The sequence below is a fragment of the Falco biarmicus genome, chromosome 6 (assembly GCF_023638135.1).
Source record: "Falco biarmicus isolate bFalBia1 chromosome 6, bFalBia1.pri, whole genome shotgun sequence".
NCBI classification, from domain to species: domain Eukaryota; kingdom Metazoa; phylum Chordata; class Aves; order Falconiformes; family Falconidae; genus Falco; species Falco biarmicus.
Window position 1 is genome coordinate 40,784,270 of NC_079293.1, and position 20,446 is coordinate 40,804,715.

At 34.3% G+C, this 20,446-nt stretch overlaps 1 protein-coding gene across 3 annotated transcripts in view; it reads right to left on the reverse strand.

Moving 5' to 3' along the window:
• Positions 1-20,446, reverse strand: part of PACRG (parkin coregulated) — a 251,223-nt gene that overhangs the window by 103,843 nt on the left and 126,934 nt on the right. For all 3 annotated transcript variants that reach the window (XM_056343715.1, XM_056343714.1, XM_056343716.1), the window contains exon 4: positions 5,015-5,186. In XM_056343715.1, coding sequence (XP_056199690.1) covers positions 5,015-5,186 — 172 coding nt within the window. The remainder of the gene's footprint in view (positions 1-5,014; positions 5,187-20,446) is intronic.

Genomic DNA, 20,446 nt, shown 5'->3' on the forward strand with positions numbered 1-20,446 from the left:
AATAACCTAGTTTCTATACTGTTTGAAACTACCTGAAAATGACCAGTTCTGAGCAGAATCTAACATTCTAATTGCAATCACTTGTACTGGTTGATGGAGCCTACAGGGGAGAAATGCTTTGGTATTTAAGAATCAAGATGATCTAAAAAAAAAAAAAGAAATCAGAGACCTTTGCTTTCTTTAAAAGCATTTTAAGCTTATAAACCCAATTTTTTAAAGGTAATTTTCAGTCTTTGATCTTAACAACCAAAACTGGTTCACAAGAGCCAGTGGTGAGGAAAACTGCAAATCCATTAACAGTTTAATTTACTTTTTATAGATCACAGATATCAATTTACAGGATTTAGAGAAAGAAAAAGACTACAGTACAGACAAACATACTTATTCTATAAAAATATTCCAGCATTCTGTGAAAGAAGGAAGTATTTAATGACTATTAAATGCTCTTAAATACAGTGAAGACATATGAGGAGAAATATAAATATAAATGTGCTAACTGATAGCAAAAGGTTCAACTGTATCTAAATGCAACTGTGACACTGATTTGACATTAAATGGGAGTTAATTACACTGTTGTCCAAGCCAACAACTCACATTTTACATGCAAATAGAAAGTGGAGAATAAGAAAACAGAGATCAGTTTAATTTAGAAATTTATTAAACATTAAAAAGGACTCTGTAGGTGACACTGAGGGAGGACTGCTCTGTGCATTTCTCTGTATCTGAATCACAAAAAATCTGCTTCCCCTAATGAAAAATTTTCAATAAAGTTTGAGGTATCCTTGATCTGCTGTGTCACAGAAGGGATTTTTAACAGCATGGGAAAAGCCAGGAAAAGAAAAATGGAATCCAATGTTTCTTAGATAGAGATTATTCTTTTTGGACTCAATCAGAAGTGCCTGTTCTGCTGACTGCAACTGTGTAGAAACAACACTTCCATTTAAGTTACAATTTAAGTGCGAAGACATGAGCTTTATTGGCTTCTAGGCCTAAGTTCAGATTGCCTACGTGTCCATTTTAGGATTCACAGCACAGAACAGAAAAGATTCTGGTGAATGAGTGATCCAAGATTCTTAACTGTTTAATTTCATGTTATTTCCTTCATCAGCAAAGCTATGTCAAGATGTTCCTACTGATCATCTCTACTCACTTCAGCCTCTGTGCTATTGTGTGCTATTCCTACAATTGTGACAGTGTAGCTATAAATTACACCACTGAAATGACCTGATTTTAAAAGTAAATGCTACTCTGAAAATATTTTGGTTTTACTTTAGATTTGGTGGTTTGGTTTTTTTAATACATCTAGGTATGAGATTCACTGAGTTGCTGCATAAACAACTGCATTAGCAACAGTCAGTTGCAATGAACTGGAGCGTGGGGTCTGGAACGATTGGGTACTTTGTGTGTGAAAGGCTTGGAAACTCCTATAACTACACAGCCAGCAAAGAAAATGTCAATGGTATTGTGCTCACTGCCTTTGAAAGGAGAGGAGGCACATCCACACACTGTGTTACTCATAGAAATATCAGGTGAAAGTGTAAAAACCTCCTGCCCCCTCAGTGTTTGTGTCTGCAAGTGTGTCTCCTTTCGAATCTGGGGAACTCAGAACCTCAGAGTTGCAGAAGCCTAATGAAAGCAAGCAAAAGGGCTTACTGCTTTTCTGATCTGGCATTTGTTATGGAAAAATGTAATATTAAAAGCAGTAATTTTCCCAAAAATGAGCATCAAAAGGAATTTTACATTCCCATAGTGACCACACAAAGTTTAGAACAGGAGTTTTCCATTGACAAGCACATGGTATAACAGGCATCTCTCACCCTCACACCCCTTTTTCTGGCTCTTCTTGGCTGACTGTAGGTAACGGTAGGCCACAAGTGAGTTTAAGATATATCAGTTCATCATTGAAAGACATGGTGGAGCCAGACAGATCCCTTTTTTCCCTAAAAATATGGGAACTCTCACGTGACCTACAGACAGCTTTGATCACCACCCCAAGGGTGTTTGCATTTTATCCTGCTCTCTGCCACTGATGCAGTTTGTGATGTAGGGCAAAATTAGCCTCCTTCTACCTCTTAACCTGTCTGCAATAGGAAAATAACGATATGGATCTTTCTGGCAAAGAAGATATTCTGCTGTGTGGTGTGCATCAGAACTTTCACAATTCCTCCACAAAGTACTTTGCTATTGGTCATGTATGTAAATCTATAAATCTTTGCTCTAGTTTAAATAACTCAAACAACGGTTTGCCTACACCTTCTGTGAAAGGGAGGAAAAGGTCTTAACTCCTTAAAGTATTCACATTCCCTGAGTTTGCATTTTTTTTTTATTTGTAGTTGGATTCCTTACAATTTTGACATATACAGGCAATTTGTTTTTCCATGCAATAGCTACATTTATAAAGTATTTTATCATGTTTTGCCACTGCACGGTACAATATATTTTGACTTTTTATTTTGAGAAATCAAAATATATTTTGAACATTTTTCTCTTTGAGAAGTCAGTGCCTCCAATCTGAGATTGTTTTTCTTCCTCTGGGTTTCCAAAAAAAAAGAATGCTTTTCAATGTGACAAACAACAGGAAGCAATTACTTTTCAACTAAATAGCATTCTTCCATACTATTTAGATTGCATATTAGGATTTTATGATAGAAACTGTACCTGTTAATTTCAATTGTCTATCTTTTGTTAGTCATTGCCTGTTTGCATAACCAGAAGAAAATCTGATTAAAGGATCTGGGCTTACAGTAACCCACAGATTCATCAAATAATCTAATTTTCATCTTTAATGATATAGTGTTCAAAAAGTGTGAACCTTAAGCAAGGACAGGAGGATAGATATATCCTTAATCATTAAAATGTAATACAGAATTCTAATTTTCAATTCAAAATGTTTTTAGAGAGCAGCTCTTTAATAACATTTTCCCTTGATGAACATGCAGGAGAGGAACTGCTTTTAAAAGCATTCTGTCTGTAGAGTAATTTTTCTGTATGGCTTTTATCCCTTTCCCCTCCATCACATATATTACCTTGCCTAACAATCAATTGATTCACACTTTCACAGTAGAAATATGGCAGTGGTCTAGAAGAAGACTGGTTAATCAGATAGAACTTACCCAGTGGGACACTTTAGAGACAGTAATATGTGTAAAACATTGCTGAGTTTATTGTGGATGCAGCTGACTCATAGAAATGTATAGCTCTGACTACGCTCCTATATTACACAGTCATAGCAAATTTAAAAACTCTTAGAAGCATACACTTTCAGATTCCTTGAGATGGCAGTCTCTTTTTTAAATATTACTATGGCTTTAACTAGGAAGAAGCCTTTACCATTGATAATACTTAGACTTCACACATTAAATCCGATACAGAAGCTATTTTTAAATAAAAAAATAAGCACTCTACAATAAAATAAAGCAGAACCAACAATGAAATTTAGCTAGCAGATTCTTGAATGTGTTCCAGCATAATAAATTATTACTTGATTTAAAAGACTATATATCAATCCATATAAACATCCTTACCCAGCAGACTCTTTCTAATGCTAAAAGCTGTGTAACAGCTAAAGCTTCTAGGTAATTATTTCTAAGCTAGACTCTGGTCTCAGCAAGACTTTTAAATCCTAACTGAGTACCTGCTGTCATAAATTTGCAGTCTTTCCTGAAGAAATTATTTCAGCTTTCAAAAAAAATATAAATGATACCACTATAAATATGTTTGGGTGGTGTTGGAAATACAGATTTAACGAAATGACATGATTCCTCTCTTTTATGTTTCCCTTCTAGAGAGAAAAAAACTGTTACAGTTTCCATAACCTTTCACAAGTGTTACAGAGTAACCACTCTGAATAGTGTATATTCCGTGACATTTTAAAAATCCACAGTATGATAATGACTTTTTTAATGATACTTTTTAAATGGAGAATAAATTGAATGGAAAAAAAAAATACAATTCTGACCCTTCCAACCCTATTATTTCAGTATTATCAGGCTCCAAACTACATTCCCTTTCCTCTTTTCCAAAACTCCATTTGACTCTGTTCATTCTGTATCACAAATACAATGAGTCCATTTACTTCTGTATTAGCAAGGATGCTCAATCATCCTAGGAAAATATGACAAAATACCACAATTATACCACAACTGATCAACGATAAAATAGAAGCCAAGTTTAAAAAAATATGAACATCTATTAGTATAGCTATAGCATGCAGGCTTAAGAATCATAACACCTAACTAAAGAAGGATAGGATGATGATTCAGAATAATATCTTCTCAAGGTACTGATCTAAAGAAACAGAAAAGGGCAAAATAATGTATCTAAAGAACTAGATGTTTCAAGAAAAGACATTTTAGTTTTAGTGGTATTACACTTGGGGTTTTAGTGGCATTACACTTGTATTAAAATAGTTTATTACATTTCACATAACTTTTCTACAAAAATCTATGTTTGAATATATTAAAACTTCAGATTTAATATTTTTTTAAATGCCAAAATTTTACATACAGCATTAATTAGTCAGGCAGAACTCCCCATTTAGATAGTGTATGCATATGCAAAGTAATGAGAATCGTGATTAAAAGTGTATCTAGGGAATAAATATAAGACAACTATAGAATAAACAAAAGGACAAAAAAGAAACATAATTCCATAAGTTTCATCTGTCGATTTTCCCCATTATTTTAGATTATCTGATTTATACAGTAATGGATTTACCTAATAAATATACACAATCGGGTAAAAAAATGTCACTTCACTTTTCCAAAGACCAAGAGCCACATTGTAATAAGAAGAACATTAACCAGGCAGTCTGTTCTTCTGGATTACTGCACATACCAGGTGACTGAAGGCACAAGCCTTCTGGCTTTATACCTTACAATTAACTCACATTTGTAGTAACCTCCATAAATTTACAGCCTGTCACGTTTTATTGCTTAATTAGAAACTTGTCAAAAATCTACATTATATAAATGCAATTTTAGTTTGTGGGTTTTTTCCCCACATATTCACCTACTTTTTATTGGGATAATGAGCTGAGGAATGACAGGGAGAATCTTGTTTCCACCATGTTCCAGCATGTCATGGATTCCTTGACGAGCAAAAAACTCATATGGAAATCTCAATTCACAAAGCCCATCAAAAAACAAAGGCAAATAGTAATTATAGTCCAGGTTTTCAATCTCTACCTGAAAATACAAAATAAATAAACAAATAAATGCAATTTTTCAATACTAATACTACATGATCAGGCTGATCAGGTAAATCATGCCATCTACACAGGTATGTTTAGTAACTAGTCATTCATTTTGTATCACTGCAGAATATCATTAAGTCTCAAATATGGCCAGATATTGAAATCTGGAAGTAGTAGACCTAAATAAAAGAACGAAAATGAATATGCTCACATATATTTTCACTTTTTGATAAGTCAGTACCAGATTCTGATATTCTTGCTTATGTACCTTTCTTTGTAAGTTGCCCATAGGAATCAAAGCGGCAAATTTAAGAATAATATTCTGTTCATTTCAGAAAAATCTGATCTTTACATCTTCACTTGGATACTCAAAAGAACAAATAAAAGAAAAAAATCCTGCAGCAAATAAATATCCAGCATAGGACAAATACAAATATTTGTACAGAATTCTCAGCTTTCTAGAATATTGACCTAATTTTATTTCCTATTAATTTCAGGAGCAGAATTGTAAAGAAATTCCATGGGTCTCTACTGTGAAAAAAGGTAGAGTAATTAGGTATCTATTTCTATCAGGAATCTCCCTCCAATCCTAAAGTACAAAGTGTGCTAACCCTCCCAAGTATACAGACATTGTGAGGTATTTTGCACTCTATCCTAGTTTTCTTCCCTTCTCCTTCCTCTACCCATCAGCACTCTGATGTACACACGCTTCATGACAGACAGAGAGAACCAGAAGTTGTTTGCTTTCAGCCTGTCAAAGCTCTGATTACAGCGAAGAAGTGACTCAACAGCAAAACACTTTCTCTGCACTGAATATGATCCCCAAAATCACTTGGAGATCAACCCATCTCTTTAGGCATCCAATTCCATTGTTAAGACACTGCTTAGCTGCCATCTTATTTTTCCAGTAAGATTATATTTTGGAATTGGGTAGATGCTTCGTCCTTCACGCCTAACAAGTTTTTTTCACATAGACCAAGCTGAAGCTACACACATCCAAAAAAAAATTGTCAGGTTGAGCAAACAAATACCCAGCCTATGATTTGGGGCCAGTGATCACATTCTCACTTGAATTGTGGAAGAAAAGTCTGACATAAAGCAGCCAAGAACTGTACATGGGTTTTACACTTCTCGGGTAAATCCCATAGTCAGCAAGTGGCAGGCATACATTCTCTGTTTGCAACCATGATTCATTTTCCTGCCTGCTTGACTCTGAGCAGATCTGAATCCTGGCCTTGCTCATCTTAGCTACTGACTTGGTGGCTTGAATCTTTCATGTTGAAACCGATCCATCCATGGTAAATGAAAAATAATTAGAACAGATACTTGAAAGTAAGTCCTTTACATTTGCTCTGAGCATCTCACTATTGGCAGATGTAGTGCCAATTACGTACTTACATAGTCTCACATGCAGTGACTGTTAAATATCTTACAGAAGACTAAAAAGAACGATCGTGTTCACCTACGTGTGATGTTCACCTATGTGAATGAAATCAAGTCCCTGTAATGAACCATGCAGAAGAAGGAACAAATGAAACCCACATTTCCTACTTTTACAACACCATATATGATGCCTTCTCTGTAATTTTTGCTCATTGGCTTTTTGTTTCACAAGGAAACCACCTTTATTAGATGTCATTAGGGTCAATATCCCAGGGTCAATTAATGAGAAAGTTCAAAAGTAACTATACCAAGCAACCATGTATGAAGGTCTTTACAAAAAAGGAATCAGAAGACATTTAAATTCCTAAATTGATGGGGCTTGTATTTTTTGAGGACATTCAGCATGCTACAGCCAATACTTCTGAGATGGCAAAAGATGTCTGCCCCCAAAGTTACTGAGAACAGAAGACAGCAATAGAGAAACTACAAACTTCTGGTGACAATCCTGTCAGAGGCCAAGTTGTTCATTACAGCGAGAAACCTCTGTCAGGTAAGAAGAGGCCAGGCAGTCAAAGAATCAGAAAAAAAACCCAAGACCAAGAAGAAGCACTTTTTTTCCTGTTCTCTGTCAACAGAACAATAAGACATCCTTTAATATTTTTCTTAATTTTTAATTTGTAGTTTGTAAGTTTATCAGATTGCCTTCTTTGTTATTGAATGTTCTAGTTTCAGAAAATGAAAAACAAAACCTACAACAACTACTTGTGTCTGGGGAAACCTTTAGATGTGAAAGAGAGAGATACAATTAGTCATATGTGGGCTTTTTTTTAAACTGGGGTGGGCAGGTGTGTTTCACAAGTTAAAACACCTTTATTTTTTTTAGAGTCCATGCCTTGCATGGGTTTTTCACAACTCTTTCAAAATTAAAAACTATTTTCATGGAAAAATATCCTTGATGGATACACATCCATGTTAGATTACGGTATTGAGGATTTCCAACTATTTTGCTTAAAACACATATAGTACAATCTCTCATTTATTTTCTCCCACTCTTCACTAATATCTCCTCCAACTCTATCTACTAGTTATCTTTCTTCTCAAAGATGTCATATTTCTGATAGTCTGAGCAATTTTTTCCAGCTGTTTTTTGCCCTTGAAATATGCCTTTTCTCTTTCAGATATAAAGAAAGCTTATGTGTTCAAAAGCTTCTCAATATTTTTCAGTGATAATCACTGGTCAATAAAATATATTACCTTTCTATACCAACTTTGTCTTACAGATACACATTACATAGACATAGGAGTGATATAATAACTTTAAGGTGAATATGATTCCTGGGTTTAAAAACAAATCTGATTTTTACAAATGACACAAAAGCTTTATTATTATTTATCTCTACAAAATACAGGTATGACAAGCTGTAGATCACGAAGCATTTGTGTGTACTCCTCATTTCTGAATTAATTCCAAAGCCATAAGTGGTTGGCAACCAGCATGGCTCTGAAAAGGTCTCTGATTTCTAACTAGTTTCTTGAAGTGTCAGCTGTCCAAGCATACAGCCAATTTTAACTTAGCATTTTGTGCTCTGTAATAACTCCCACAATATGGAAGCCAGAAATATTTTGCCTTACATTCTATGGTGTGAAACCCTTTCCTTCTGTGTTTACTATTTAGCTTTTAAAAGTGGCTATTATGCAGCTGTTCAGAGAAAAATGTGTTTTTTCTGTTTACGCCCACAAAATTCTTTTGTTTTTCACATCCACCCACAAAAAATGCTGATAAAATCTCAGATTCCTGGCAAACCTTGTCCACATCTGACAATAAAGCTGAAGCTATGGATTTTAACAAGAAACCTCACAATAATTATTATGAACTTCTGTACTAGTGGGTTGTAAGTTGTAAGAATCCAGCTTCTGACTTTTCAGTAAATAGACCAACTAATAAAAATTTATATATTACTATAAAATATGATCACACACCAAAACCAACTGTACCATAATGAGTAAAATCTTCTGTTTCCTGAAACTTCCGTGTTACTTATGTATACTACAAGCTCTTTAGGTGAAAAAGAAACAATATACAGTTGGAAAATTGTTGTTTTATCAGTATGTATAACCAACGTACAAGATGGGAGGAAACTAACGGCAGTATCACAGTTAATTTGTCCAGCAGAAAATCTGTTCCTATGAAGCAGCTTCTAGTGAAAAGGAAGTCTCCTGAGATAATGAAAACCCAGATAAACAGTCCAGGTTGCAAACAGTAAAAAAAACATTTATGGCTAATCTGTCTGTTAGATGAAGCAAGCAAGCTATTTGAGAGAACTTAAGGTATAAAAGTTTGACAATAAGGATGTAATTGGCCTTCCTTAAATAATCATATTTAAAGTAATCTGGTAATCTGTAAGGCAAACCTGAGTTTTAGAAGATAGTGTTTAAGATAAGTAAACAACTTCATTCTTCATTTCATTTCACACAAGTGATTATATATGAAAGACGTCTTTCAGATGATTATCCACAAATTGGATTTGATCTCCTAGAAACACTATATCTGTTTATGTACTTTAACATGTTTATCTAAGGCATTACAATTAGGTATAGTAAAAGAAACTCTGGAATTGTTGGTTTGATAAGGACAAACAGGAGTTTTTGTAAGGATTGTAAAGATTTTGTAAGGATTCTTTGGTAAAATCATAGATCCTTTTAAGATTTGTTTTCCATTCTATAGAAGTTATTTCATCTCTGTTTTCTAAGTTAATGGAAAGAGAAAAGCATAAACAATCTTGAATAGTCTGTTTTGAAGTTCCCTTCTGATTTTTCTTACAAGATTTCTTTCAACCTTCTTTGAAGGTTTCTTTTTTCCTTCCAGTATCTTCTTCACATAGACAAGATGAAACCTGTGCATTTCACAGTTTTTGGTTTCTTGCTTTTTGTCTCTTGATTCATAATGGGATACTAGTTTTAATCTTCACTACAGAGCAAGTAATGCTCACTAGTATTTTCCAGACCTGATTAGATGGAGGTTTTAATATGGTAACTGCTTATGGTACTTATGGTTCAAAGCTCAATTCTGCTGTTGCATTTAGTCCCCACTGTATTTCACATTTCAGTACATACTGCATAGGCTCATAGTACAAAGATTCTCTATGGAAAGTTTTAGTCTAAATTATTATTCATGTCCTGTCAAAAAAAAAAAAAAAGGAAGTTGTACCTATAGTTTGCATTCTGTGATGAAATGATACAATACTTATCTTAAGACAAGTGGAAGATTATCAAACTTGAAAAGAAACAGATAACAGCAAGGTAGAAACTAGATGAACACGCCAATAGAAACTTTTAAACTTGGTCAAACTGGCTTTAGAGCCTTTTTAGCATATTCTGCAGATATTTAACTTCCCACAAGAAGTTAAACAACAAAAGAAAATATTTGCTTCTCATGGATAAATTAAAAGAAACAATAATAACAAATGTCTTTGGAGTCTTACTGTACTGGCTATATAAATTTAGCTCTAAAATATCGCTTCATGTAAAAAACCCTTCAAATATATAAATATTAGATAGCTAATAATTTTGAATTTACTGCATTCCCTATTACCTCCCTGTTAGTTACAAGAGTAATGCTGTCATCCAGAAAAATAGTTGAGAAAAGCTAGAAAGAGATATTGGTCTATTAAATTTTATATAGCAAGATATAATTCAGTTTTCCATAGTATTCTCTATATCTTGATGTCCTATTGCTCTTTTAAATTAAGTTGGAACACAGCAATATTTAAGTCTGAAAACACTGAAGAGGAGTATGATATGAAAAGGTTCCCAACTATGATGCACACCTTAAAGTAAGTGTAGTTCTAAACTGTTCTGTCTTTCTCATTTTAGTGGCATATAATTGATAATCATTTTCTAACTATTACTCCTACTTGAGCAGTGAGGTTCCTTCACGAATAGCTCCAGAATTAAGAAATACAACTGTTTATCCCTGCAGACTAACTGCCTCATTGGCCTCTCTCCCTTGTTTTTCCACTGCTTTCAGCTGATGCTGCTCTGCCTAATCCATGTGGATTCTTTTCACATGATGGGGAAACACTCACAGTAAAATGCATCTACTTACTTTTGGCTCATGCTTGATACATATGAATGAGAAGCATGACTGAAACACAAGTGATTTGATCAAAATTGCTTGGCAGGATGGTAAAACCAGTCTATTCGTAATCTACTGTAAGCAACAATGCTTAGAACTGGATGTGATCAAGGCCTCTGTGATGTTATTGAAAATCGAATACTCAAATTTATGTCATTACAGCAGACATACTGCACAGATATTATTTGGAGAACTATTGCTACTGGCAATGGTGATGGCCCTGCATATGATAACGAAAACATTTTCTTTTCAGTTGCCAGACCTGAAGCTGACAATCTAATCTTACTAGAGTTATTGAGGTGAGGAAAATTAATAGTCAACAAGAAAGTCGTATTACTCCCAAAATAACTAGAGGATGAATGGTTGGATGAGAAACGGGGGCAAGGAGAAGGAAGATATAAATTTGTGTAAACCCCTCCCCAGCTAGAGAGATGGTAAAACACCAACCTGAAATCATCTCTTCCTATACATGCAACCTAAGAATTATTTTTTATTTAGGAAATAGAATCTCAGCTACACGTATGGATCTCTAATAGTCTGAAGCTATGCCATCCAGAAGGTAATCTAGGCCATTTCTGGGGGAAGGGGGATTCCATCCTTACTTTTTGATAAATCTTTTCAATTTTACTGCCTGGATTTTGATTTTATAAATATATATTTTGTTTATAATATAGATCAGGCAGGTCTTGGCAATATAGAGAGGGTCAGAGTATCATACAGGAAAAAACAGGATGACAGCCCCTGCCCCCTGGATTATGAGATATAGGCCTTATAGTATCATATGCAATGTTTAAGTGACAGACTAATAGCAAGGTCTCACATTGCACCAGGGGAGTTTTAGATTGGATGTTGGGAAAACTTTCTTCACTAAAAGTGTGGTCAAGCATTGGAACAGGCTGCCCAGGGAGGTGGTGAAATCACTATCCCTGAAGGTGTTTAAAAACTACGTAGATGCAATGCTTAGGGACATGGTTTAGTGATGGACTTGGCAGCCCTGGGTTAACGGGTGGACTTAATGACCTTAGAGATCTTTTCCAACCTAAATGATTCTGTGATTCTATGATTTCTGCTACTGTGTGGGAGTTCATCAGCATGATATAGTAAAACAGGAAAAAGAGCTGAGCAGACTAATTAATCATTATAAGCCACCAATATGATGTGGATCTGAAAAGGACAAATATTATTTAAAATGTATGAGTATTTCTAATATAGATAGGAAAGCATTAATGCTACTATGCAAGGCAGTTATGAGAGCTCACCTGTTGTTATCAATTTGCCCTAATATGAAATATCCAGATCTTATTCCCGTTAATTCTTCATTGGAAATAACTGGGACAAACTGCTATATAGAAATATCCCAAACTAAAAAACGTACAGGAAATTAAGTGTTAATTTTTTCTTATTTATTTAGATTCTGATCACATTAGGTTATCTCAGCAAACTGATTTCTAAAAAAGCATGTAAATTCTACTATTCTTCTAACACAGTTGATATCAGTAGACTATGCTTAAAGGATTGCTTTCTTTTAATTGACGGGAAGCATTAAACAGAAGATGAATGCACCCTGAGAAAAGTGCTCTGTAAACATGACTCTGACAAATGTGGAACGTACTTGAGAATTGTTTGTGTGAAGCAAATAATGGACCATATGATAACCTCAGTGGCAGACAAAAGTATCTCTACTACTTCAGAATGTATGCTCATCTAGTTACATTCTTCTTGCTGCTGAAAGACTTGCTGATACCTTGTTAGACACACCCAATTGTTTCATTTCTTTTCCTTACATGATTTATTAATATGTTGTAAAAGTTCTACAAGCACAATAAAAGTGAAACTTTAGATAGAAAGGCATTATTTATCTACATTTTGCTAATACCTCATTTGCAATTGCTTTATATGACCATTATATGATGTATAAAGATAATTTGTACTTATAATAGCCATGCAATATTAAATGTATTATATACACCTACTTTGAGGTGAATGAGAATTACTGACTCCTCAGGGTCCATAGCCCTCTGGTAGATTAAGTTCCACCCTCAGCTACATCACCTGAGAAATCCCCCACAGCTGCACTTAAGCACCAGTAAGAATCAGAGGACAAACTCTGTTCCTTAAATATAAAATGCACAAAGCATTATCATTGTGAAAATGAAACTTTCAGTCTTGCAGACACTTAATGAGACACCAGTGGACACCTCTTCTCTGAAAAAGAAAGCAAAGAGGACAATATTGTCCCAGTAATAGGCAAGGGGAGGAGGCTAGGTAGAGATTAACCCCCCTCTCTCCAAGGCAGAGGTTGGAGGTAGAAGGACAACAAAGAGGTGACTGCAAGCTCTCCCACTACCTTTTTGAAGAAGACATATTAATCTTCATTTATTTACTTTGTGCAATATGGTGTTCACTTTAAATTTTATCAGAAGAGTGGACTAGTTTGTACATCCCAACAAAACACATACAACGTAGTATATCAGTATCGAACAAATTTAAAATTGACTTTCTGGAAAAAAAAAATCATATTTTGATCTAAGAATGCTGGCTACTGTTTTAATAAGATGAAACCTAAGGCTCTTATGTTATTTTTCAAGAATTAATTGTGAAAATAAATCAGGAGAGAGTGTTAACCGATTCTATCCCATTTGGAAAGCTAGTGGCCAAGTAATTGTTTTCTTATTTTTTGGCATTAATTTCCTTTCTCTTTGCCAATTATTCATGAAAACTGCCTGTCAAATTAACTTGAAAATCCTTGGTTTTAATAAAAATAACAGAAAACAGAAAAAGTAGAGATAAACGGGAACAATGGGACAAAGGCACATAGAAAAAAAGTGTCAATGGGAAAAGTTAAAAACAACTATCTGAAGATTTATTGTGTTTTAATAATTAAACCATAGCATGAGTTACCAAAAAAACTTCTACAATGTAACACACAACTAGAATTGTTCATCTATCCATTTTTGTCCTAAGTTTCAGAAATACACATACTGAAACACTGGCAGTTTTATGGCTTTAGAAATTGTGGAAGCATATAAAACATGTCATTAAACATTATCATTTGCATTTTCACACACAATATTTTTTAAAAATATAATAAAAATGACAAAACCAAATGGCTCAAAGGCAAATTAGAATAGTGTTTTTTCTACATTAAGGGCATTCTATGAACTTTTCCTATCAGCTTCTGACTCTTGACATTTATATGTAGGCAGGAAAGTGGGCAGAAGGGCCATAATGAATAGAATAAAACAGTGATACTGTGTTCACTTTCATCAACAGAAAAGATGAAGAGATTATTTCTTCAAATTATTTAAGGTGAGTCTACATTAATACCTTACTTTGGATATGTTATGCAATTTCAAAGTCGACCCAAACAGGGAATAGCTGCATTTTGCAACAAAAGCGAATGTGTAATAAATATGTTTCTGTATCTAAATGTGATTAAGCTATTTCTTTATTTAAGCTTTTTCCATTATTCCTTTAGTCTGAGGAAAGGAAAGGGGTTACTGATGGTTCCCTATAGGAATAAATATGTTATAGCCTTGATCACAAACTCCAATAATGTTTTGCCATGGGGGATTTCTGAGCATTTTCAGAGGAAAAAAATGTCATACCTATCATACACCATTCCAATATTCAAGTTTTTAGGTTTTATTCCTATATCACCAACACCGGAAAAATTCTTCCCTCACATTTCATTAATCTCCAAAGATGTAACTCTATATTTCTGGCTAAACATTATTACTAAGCAAGGAAAACTGTACAAAACAGGAAGGGAGACATAGTCTACAGTCTAGTAATTCATTTCTTATTATACAGTTAATCTTACTGATTTCACACAGCATTTGGATCATTCTTTTAATGAGAACAACCTACTTTTCAGGTTGATTTTTAAAAAAGAATCTATAGTTCTCAGAAGTATAACCAGAATCCTACATGCACAAGAGCCCCGTGACTTAACTTGTTTTCTCATAAGTTTAGCAAGAACTGACGATCTGGTTTACAACACTAAATTAAAGGGTTTATATGTCTCTTGCTCTTACGAAAAAGGCTTGCTAAACACAGAACAGAAATTTGCAGACTCTACTCTGCAGATTCAGCTTGTTGAAAGCAACCTAAGGCACAATTTTAAGAGTTAACCAAATAACAGATAAAGGATATCTGGCTCTTTAGATATTGAATTAGGATTTCAAAAAGCTTTCAATAGAGTTCTTTTCAGGAGATTATTAAGTTAGTAGCCACAGGAGGCAAAATCAAGTCCTTTCATGAATTAAAAGCTGTTTGCAGTAGAAGAAGCAAAAAGACTAATAGTGGAGTGCCCTGAGTATCAGCAGAAATGATGCTGCTTAGTATATTCTCACAAGCGACAACAATTTTAAATTGAAAATACTACTCAGAATGACAGAAATTATGAAATATTGCAAAGAATTGGAATTGGCTGAAAAAAGGAAATTATTTACCAATGTGGTAAAGATAGAATGCAAGATAGAAAGGTACAAATTATAGATTACTTCTGCAATTTATAGTTCTGCAGATTCTGGTATCTGCGTTAATTAATATTAAGGCCAAATCATGTTGATAACTATGCAAAGATACAAGAAAGGTAATTCTTTATTTCCAAGACTTGTAGTTAACAGTCTGGTCTGATTTGTAAAGAGCCCAGCCTGAGGCAAAGGTCAAAAACATAGGCAGTATTAAGAAAGATTACTTCTTAATGTGGGTACTTTCTTGAATAAAAGTTTTTAGAGTCACGAAGAAAAGGAACACTTTTTAAAATTTAAATTTTGTGATATTTTTTTTCCAGCTGCTACCATCTTTAACCTTCTGGAAGCCATAAAACATTCTGAATTGTGGAATACTATTTTGCAAGAAGACTTAAAGTAATATATACAGTGCCAGTCAAGGAAAGATGATAAAGGTTTTTACAGACTCTAGTAACACAATCTTCTCCTTGAGTTGCAGGGGAGAAGTTCATTAAGCTCGTATAAAAAATGCGACTTATTTGGGAGGAAAGTGAGAACAGTTGTCTGTCTCTAGGTCTGCAGCTCCCCTTGTGAGACTTGCTCTGTCAGTGGAATGAGTCCTACCTTGTACAATCTCCTCTCTGAGGGGACCATTCCAGGAGGAAAGTCAGGTCATCCTCTGGTTCTATTAATGTCAATTGGCACTGCAAGGTGCGCATTGGCCTAGTTAGGAGTTCTTGACTGGAGCTGAACAAAAGTTTCTGCTCACTGAACAGAATTATCCAAGCTCTCACAAAGAGAAGTGCTCCTCCTAGAAGGTTGGTAGGCAACATCACCTCATTTTGGATGAATTTAAGTTTCCTACTTTTGGTACACCCCTTGCATGATTAATCTAATAGACACACAGAAGCTAAGATCTACAATATTTTAAATGTATATAGTAAAAACTAAATGATTTCTAGTATGGGTTCAGATGAGGGAATAATTTGTCACAGCAAATTGTGTTACATAAAATATGGCAATACAAGTCATTACTGTCCACACATTCACTGAACTAAAAGGAAATTAACAAAATATCAGTTTAAAAATCAAAATGCTTACATCTCAGCAGTCTCTTGCCAGACTTAAACTATTCCGTTTTAATAATGAAGTCGCAAATGTAAGAAAGATGCAGAAACGACTGGACATTCCTCCACTTCCCAGGAGACCTATGCTAGGGCTCCAAACTGACCTTTATTTTCATACTGATTAAGCTTAATTAAAGAAAAAATATGTGTAAAGGTGACCCAATTACTCAGGACTTCTAATTGTATATCTCTAGAGCTAATATAACTAACTAATCAAATTTCAACTGAGTTCACGAAACTGTTTAGTTTCATTTTGCTCAGTATTTTAATGGTATTTCATGTAAAAAGGCATCACAGTAATGTTTAATACTATTTAGGATATTGTATATGGTGAAATGTGTAAAACCACTTGTTTTTCATAAGGGTGGAAAAGGTTACTCCAGTAAGTGAAATATTTTAAGCTGCATATGCCTCTTTAGCATCAGATTTCTTCACTCACCTAAACACTAGAAAAAACAAATTTCCAGTAAGGTGAAGTCAAGCAAACATAAGAAGTGTCTGACCTACCTTGTGGCTTCTTCAGCTGTAAGGGGGTGTGTGGCGTAAGTTATAATCAGTAATTACACAACTGATTGCCTTTTCACTGATGACTCTTGAAAGTCATCCCCTAATTTTTAAAGTGATTTATGATACATCCTTTTGGGAATCTGATCCACCAGCCCAATAGGCTCCTTGGGTTCAACTTCCCACGCCTGAAAATGTCTGAACATTTCCAGATAACCATCCAGAAACCAGATAGATGCTAAAATACATTGGGACAGTTACTATGAATGCTGTATATCTATGCCAGTAACTCTTGCATCTTACCAACAAAAAAATTATGCAATCGAATCTTCCTGAAACAAGCTGGATAAAGCAGGGCTACAATGTGTGGGTCTTCACTAACTTCAGAGGAAAACCAAAACATTCTCACTGACTGTAGTCATGTCTGAGGAGCATGGACAAAGAGCAGTTTTGGAGCAGAGGACTGTCTAAGAAGAAGAGGTCCACCATCAGAAATGCTTTGTCCCATGGCCCTTAAGAGTCTGGAAGATGGCTTTGAAGTTACTTCACACTTTTCTGTCATGGTCTGGTGGAACCTGAGACAATGTGCTAGCAATGCTGAAAGGTCGCCAAAGGCAAGCTGCAGACAGGTGAACCAAGTACTAAATGAGTCAATTCCAGGCACTGACAGAGCCTCAGAAATGGAAGGGAATACTGCACCATCTGCTGGCTAATACCAAACACTGTGAAGTTGTCCTCTATTTCATGAGTGAACTATGAAGCAAGATTGCCAGGACATTATTGTAAATGTCAAGGTCAGATTTTGGAACAAACCAACTGGGCTACCATAGAAAAGTTAAAAACCTCCACGTATGAAAATAAGTATTATTCCAAATAAGTCAAAACTCAAGACTAGCACAGAATTTTCAGAACTGATAACCTATGGCATGACATGTTTGCATGAACTATAGCTACATTTAAAAGCAAAACAGGGCAGGAGTCATTCGCTGAGCCCAATGCACAGTAGTGTGGAAGAGAGAATTTCTGCACAGCTAAATGCTTTGATGTACACAACAGGGTGGTTGCTTTAAATTGTATACTGTGAATAGCCTTGGTAGTTGCTTATCCTGAAGCATGGATGAGTGTTATCAAGGCAAATAAGCCACAGACAAAATCATACCAGGGACTGTGTTATCTGCGTACTTAACAGTACTGTGTCAATGCTCAAGGCCATACTATGACCCTGTTAGTTTTCTAGGATAAATGCAGAGGTTGGCATGACTTACACAAACTGTGGTGAAGAACACATATTTGCAAAAAAATAAATCAAGAGAAATCTGCTTGCATAACTTCTTAATATTATATTAAATATATCAAAGCATATATAAGCAAATTGGTGCAGATGTAAAACTCAAGACTATTAAGCAAACTGAGTTAATTAGACAATATTACTCTCAAAAACTTAAAAATAAACCCTGCTTTAGGAGAAGATTACAGTTGCTTGTGGCATCTGACATGGGTGTCTGTGAAATGAGTCATTGAACACAACTGTTATATTGATGGTGTCACTGAAAATGGCATTTCACAGTTGGAAAGAAGTCTTCAGATGACTTTCAGTCAATACATCCATATGACCTTTGCTGATTTTTTTTGCAATCATATGTTGCCAACAAATTCAACAGAAACTTAAATATTGAAATTATTCATTTGCTGCTTTGTGATATATTCATTAACCTATAATAATTTATCTAGCTATAGTCATTTGGATTTCTGTGAAAAATGCCATACCAGCCCAAACAAAGAAGTTTTCTTCGAGTACACTCATACCAATCAGAAAATTCAACAGATCTTTCTGATTTTGTTACCCATAACAAATTTACTTAGGTATAAAAATTACGACACTTCAAAGGGGAAAACTGTTTATCAAACACTGACTTAAGACACAGAATTTAGAAATCTTTGCCCATGTAGTTCTGGTTGCTTTATTAAGAATTTATTTGCTCTTTCAAGAAAACTTTTTTTTTAAACTGTATTCATTTCAGCAAGATAGAATAAGTCCCTGGAAGAAAGGAGTCAATTTGATGAAATCTGGATTCAAAACATTAAAATGTACAGCAATACTCAAGGCTTTATTTTGTTCGGTTAGAAAAGTAACAGACAAAATTGCCCTTGAAATTTAAAAAATAGCTTCTATAATGTGGGTAAACCCACTGGTCACTGGCCTAAGTTCAAGTGAAATTTCTTACAGTAAAATGCGTTATTCTTACTTATCAAATGAATAAGTTGGTAAAGGATCATTTTCTAATGAAAACTGTGACTAGTAACCCTACTTTAAATGTCAGAGTATGAGGTTTGGCATAATATGTTTTATGTTCTTTAATTATACTTCTTTTCTTTCAATGTTAAATTTATCTTGAAAATTTATATTCACATGCCTTGTAATGCTGAAAATGTATATAGTTTTAAAGGTTTTTAATTTCTTGCTAATAGAGTCGGTGTTATTGAGAGTCTAGATAAATTTAAGAAGGAAAATTAAAGTTTATGCTAATTATTATAAGATAATATATGTCATGTATGTATTTAGAAAGCATAAAATATTGTAAGGTATGCCATCTTACATTCTCTTTTCCTTGTAACTGATGTACACATCAGAATTGTCGCTATGAAACATGATAGATTTGCTTATATTGTATTAGTGCATTTTTCTACTTTAATAGTGCTGTATAATACTTGAAACAACAAAGAAACAATTCCAAATTCTTTTCCAAAGATCCCAGAATTATTCTTACATTTTGTGGATATACTTTGTAGATATATCTATAGTGTTTATGGAAATCAGTAAAATACTCTGTTTAAAATATATGTACTTAAGGCCTGAACATACTGCAGATATTGTGGCAGTGGTTGTCAGTATAAAATCCTAACATACAGACATGAATAGACAATGAAGCATCCAGCATACTGACTCAACAACTTTTTTTTAGGCTAGATGAATCTTATGAAAATTATGGGACAGGAAAAACAACCACAGAGGCTCAGATAAATAATAACAGTAGACTATGGCAATGATAGTTCTGGTTGGTTTTTCATTTTTTCTTTGAAAGTAATGAAAAGTGTAAACCAAAGACAAATTTGTGGAATGTAAACTGGACTTAAGTAAAATAGCTAAACACAAAATGGTTGTTAGCACTATGCTTTACTATCTCTTCAAACCTCAAGAATTACATTATACAAAATCCAGTATCACACAGTACAGCAAGTTGAGTGTATTTCACAGGATCATTGCCGAGTTCTTTGTCTTTTCTATCCAATTTATCAGAGAAAGATGAACTTTGTCTTCTAGTGTGTTGCAAACTGAGTTTGAAACAAACAGGTTTCTATATTATGGTTTTTACTAGATGAAGTTATATCAGGTCATTGGATTTGTAAGCTGTCCTTGAAAAAAATACACTGAGGAGGCCAACACATGTTGTATCTGTAAGTTATAGTATTGATATGCATTCTACATAGGTATCTTTACACTTTTACTTAAAAAGATTAAATTGATACCTCTAAGAGTTTTATGTTTAAGAGAGTTCCTAGATTCACTAGGAAAGCTGTTCTGTTTTCACATTGACCAGAAGAATAAATGACAATAATTTTAGCGCAGAAAACTTGAGAAATTGTG